The 4,509-nt window shown below is 47.5% G+C and overlaps 1 protein-coding gene across 1 annotated transcript; it reads right to left on the bottom strand.

Annotated features, from left to right (window-relative positions):
- Positions 1-2,599: 2,599 nt before the first annotated feature.
- LOC132407109 (eotaxin-like) lies at positions 2,600-3,608 on the bottom strand. Its single transcript, XM_059993403.1, has 3 exons — positions 3,379-3,608; positions 2,918-3,026; positions 2,600-2,831 (listed from the first exon to the last, which is right to left on the bottom strand). The coding sequence occupies exons 1-3, from the start codon at positions 3,455-3,457 to the stop codon at positions 2,600-2,602; spliced, it is 420 nt and encodes a 139-aa protein (XP_059849386.1). The 5' UTR covers positions 3,458-3,608.
- Between the last annotated feature and the right edge of the window lie 901 nt (positions 3,609-4,509).

Below are 4,509 nucleotides of genomic sequence, written 5' to 3' on the forward strand. Positions count from 1 at the left end.
GGAATAGAGTATGAAAACTAGTCAGGCACAATTAAAGTATCGTCGACAGTTTTGGGTCCCATAGCTCAGGAAAGATGTGCTGTCATTGGAGAGAGTTCAGGGGAGGTTCACGAGGATGATTTTGGGAATGAAGGGGTTAACATATAAGGAATGTTTGGTCCCCTACTCTCTGCAACTTAGAAGAATGTGTGGGGATCTCACTGAAACTTACTGAATGTTGAAAGGACTAAATAGGCTGGATGTGAAGAGGACGTTTCCTTTGGTGGGATTATCCAAAAGTAGAGGGCACAGCCTCAAAATTGAGTGGTGACCTTTTAAAACAGAGTTAAGGAGGTATTGTTTTAGCCAGAGAGTAGTAAATTTGTGGAATGCTGTGCCACAGACTGGGATAGAGGCCAAATCCGTGAGCATACTTAAGGTGGAAGTTAATCATTTCCCGATCGGTGAGGGCATAAAATGATATGGTGAGAAGGCAGGTGTATGGGGACGAGTGAGATCCAGGATTAGCCATGATGGAATGGTGGAACAGACTTGATGGGCTGAATGGCCTTATTCTACTCCTATGTATTATGCTGTGAATGCTGGTCACGAACAGCTGTCAGAGGTGTGTGGCAGCCATTCCCTTCTTCCATCAGCTGTTTTATCCTCTCTTTCCCAAAAAGAAGTACAGCATGTTTGACCATCAGCTTCTCAGTCTCTCTCCGGCTGCTTGCCATCTTCATTTTCTATCAGAGGGTCACTGTATCACAGCATTGTTGACCACAAACCCATTGTTCACACAACGGCCAAAATATCAGACCCTTTGTCTGCATGACAGCAATGCCACCTGGCCGACATACTCACATTCACAAAGATATACAACATATCAAGGGGAAAAGTAATGCAGTGGCCGATTGCCTCTAACGGTCAGCCGCTAAGGTCAAACACATCGGGAATGACCATGCCAGCACTGCAGCCGGCCAAGTTACTGACCCGGAGACACAGGCTTATTGAACAGCAGTAACTGGCCTGCAGTTACTGACACCACACTTTGGGAAGCTGGGGTTTCTCTTGTGTGCAAAGTCTCAACTGGTCGCCTCGCCTCATCGTGTTCGCAAAATGAAGGTGGACTGTTTTCAACATCTGGGCTGAAAGCCCTCACAGAAACAGGCTGCACTGAAGTTTGTTTCACACGACCTCAGAAAGAAAATGCGTGATTGGCTGTCCCTGTGTGGAGCGCCAGAGGGCAAAAATTAACCGTCACGTTCAGGTACCATTGGCATTTTTTGAAGTCACTGAGTGACGGTTTGACAATGCTAATGTTGGTCCTTCCCCCCCCCCCCCCCCCCACCCGTGGTTTCATGCACCTTCTTACCATGGTGGGCCATGCTACCAGGTGGCCATAGGTCAAGGTCCAGAAGAATACCGACAAAGTATTGCTAGCTGGGATCGGGTTAGATGTCTTGTTGTGATAGCATGGGCATAATAGGCCAAAGGGCCCGGTTTTGTGCTGCATGAACCCATGACACCTATGGAACAGCTAAGATGATAAGGTAGGAGTAGCAGAGGGAGTGTACAGGATTTCCAAACGGTTTCTGATAAGGTGGCACGAGAAAGACAGATTTAATTGACTTTTGTTATTGGCCCCAGTGAGGATCGGGGAGCTGATCCCATCGCAGAGAGAATACGTTACAGAGAATAAGGTGGAATGGGACTATGCGAATGACTGAGAGGGAGAAATGATGGGACGTCCTTCTTCCTCGTCGATAAGAAATGCGACCCAGTAGAACATCCGTGGCACCATGGCACAGTGGTTAGGGCAGAGGGCGGAGAGTGGAGCACTGACAAGTACAGAGAGCCGGAATCAATGGGCCGATTTGCCATTCAACATCATTAACGAATGGGAGGCGGGGATGGCGTGGGGCAGGAATCAGTACTGGGGCTCCAGCACTTCCTAGTCTGTGAATGACGGGTCAGTGAGGGAACTCAGTGATCGGAAACTGGATGGGCAAACTCGCCCAAAAGTTTGATTCTTTCCTAACGTTCCTCACCCTGGGGTGTATCTCGGAATTCCAGTCCCATTGCAAGGAATAACATGGAGAGATCTGTCAACGATCACACACACGTCCCCTCCCCTGCAGCGATACTCCCAGCTCAGTCTCAGCCCATGCAAATCACGTGACGCCGATCAAAGCTCACACACAGCACAGCCCACATCACTTTCAATCTTTATTAATACTTAACAAATGTACAAACAAAATAAGATTAATTTAACAACTCCATACAACACGCGATAGAGATCCAGTTAACATCGTAGGTTTATGATACTATAACGCACCGGGTCCTAATCTGACCTCTGAATGAAACATGCAGACACGGCTTTAACTCCTCCCTCGGAGTGTCAGACACCCTGAGTCAATAGGCTGGTCCCGGACTAATGTCCAGTTGGCATAATTTACTCATCATTATTTAATTATTTATGGTTTTATATTGCTATATTTCTGCACTATTCTTGGTTGGTGAGACTGTCACGAAAACACAATTTCCCTCAGGATGAATAAAGTATTCCTGGCTGTCTGTCTGTAAACTGTGAATATGATTCAAACTCAGCTCTCTTTCTTCACTGGGCACCAGCGTCAGCTTCCCGAGTCAATGCTGAAGTTTCACCTCCATTCGGGAGCCGGGAAGAATTGAACCCACGTTCAAAACTAGCTCTTGAGACCTCGTTGAAGTCTGGAGGTTTCACTTCATCTTTGCCACCCTGGTGTTTCCTGTCCAGGTACTCCACTGACTCTTTAACCCATTCCTCCTTGGCTCTCGCGCAAATCTTCATATTCCTCTTGTTGGTGAATCTGAAGCAGAACAAACAGTGGCGATTACGGGAGAGTCATCAACCATTGTTCTCAAACATTTTGCAGTTGCACGTTGAAACACTTACATGACAGCAGGTGTCGGGCACAAGAGAGCTTCCGTGTAGCTCTTAAGCCTCTTGCGAGGAATGGGCGTGGTCCTAAACCTCTCACAGCATTCTAGCGTTATGATTGAAGCTGAGGGAGAAGGAAAAACAAATAGTTAGACACCGCTAGATAACTCAACCCACCTTAACCCACGTGAACGCACTGCCTCGCGCATGAAGGCCTTTCCAACCCAAGACATTTAACGGTGTAACCCCGTCCTTCATATAAACTACTGTACGCCATTCCCCTACCGATCTGATGACCCTTGCAGTCCCTTTGACTGACTGCCATTCCCGACCCTCCCTCCAAGAGAATCATTCCACTGTGAGCTGTTCAATATCACCGCCAACCGATGGGAAGCGGGAGAGCTGCTCCCCGCAGCTGATCACGGTGCATTGTCGGGATTGGGTATGGAATATTGGGAATAAGGAAAATCTCTTACCCGGGGCGGGTGCAGCTTGCTTGAAACAGCAGATCCACAGAGCTGCCAACATTGCGACCACGCAGAGCGCTGCCTTCATCTTGTCCTGTACCAGGATGGAATTGATGGCCGTGTGATTCACCAGCTCCCATAGTCTGCTTTATAAAGGGGGTTGGCAGCACTCATGGTCATCAATTTAGGGCTTCCCTGGAAAGTCCCCAAACCAGCACTGGCCACTGCTCCGACGTTCCATAAAAAGGGAAGTACAGGAATTCTCCGAATGGCCGTTCGGTAGTTCAGCTGTAAAGGGCGCTCTTTAACTTTCTGGGGCGGACTTTCTTAGTACTAGCGCGTCTGACTTCTTTCAGGCAATCCCACATCCGATTCAGAGGGGAAGAGAAAGTTGAAATACAAGAGCTAGTTTCAAACGCATGCGTTCTCTCCGTGGACTGGGATATGGATGAAAGTGCAAGATCAACCATTTAGAGACAGCACATGGGATGATAATATTGTTGCAATCAAAGAAAGTTGATTGAGTTGCAATCAAGTTGGTTGAGTGAAGTACAGGGCTGGCGATTCAATGTCCCTGAGTATAGAAACTCCAGGCGTGACAGAGCGGACATGGCCCTCCTGATGGGGCAGAGAATTACTGCGCTGCTCAGGGTCGATGTCCTGGAGGGATGGGCTGATAAAACTCTCGGGCTCATTCGGTCACTCAACAGGAAACAGATCCTTCAGTCCAGCTCGTCCTTTCCATAGTGACCAGCAACCTGGTCCCAGTCGTCGCGATTGGACTGTATTTTTCATAATGCTTCCGAACCATGTGCTTATCCGAAGTATTTATCAGTCATTCAGACATCAATGAAACCTTTGGCAGCTGATGGCGGAGTTACAACTCAGATCCTTTTTAAGGATACTCTCTCCTGTCCATTTCAGTTGTCTTACTCTGAGGAATATCTTTTTGCGTTCTGCACGTGATTTATGTGCTCTTTATCATTTTATACTTCTCTATAAGATCACGCCTCGATCTCCCAAATTCTTAAGAATAAAGTCCTTGCCTACCCAACCTTTCCTTGTAATGCAGATGCTCGAATTCTGTTAGCATCTTCCCAGATCTTCCCTGCAACCTGTCCTGTTTAATGGTATCTTTCC

The sequence above is a fragment of the Hypanus sabinus genome, chromosome 17 (assembly GCF_030144855.1).
Source record: "Hypanus sabinus isolate sHypSab1 chromosome 17, sHypSab1.hap1, whole genome shotgun sequence".
Taxonomy (NCBI): Eukaryota; Metazoa; Chordata; class Chondrichthyes; order Myliobatiformes; family Dasyatidae; genus Hypanus; species Hypanus sabinus.

Bases quoted from the DNA above. Each gene is read 5' to 3' on its own strand.
- LOC132407109 (XM_059993403.1), bottom strand. From the start codon at position 3,457: ATGAAGGCAGCGCTCTGCGTGGTCGCAATGTTGGCAGCTCTGTGGATC. The intron at 3,027-3,378 runs GTAAGAGATTTT...CTTCTCCCTCAG, and splicing joins GCAAGCTGCACCCGCCCCGG to CTTCAATCATAACGCTAGAA. The intron at 2,832-2,917 runs GTAAGTGTTTCA...GTTCTGCTTCAG, and splicing joins TGCCCGACACCTGCTGTCAT to ATTCACCAACAAGAGGAATA.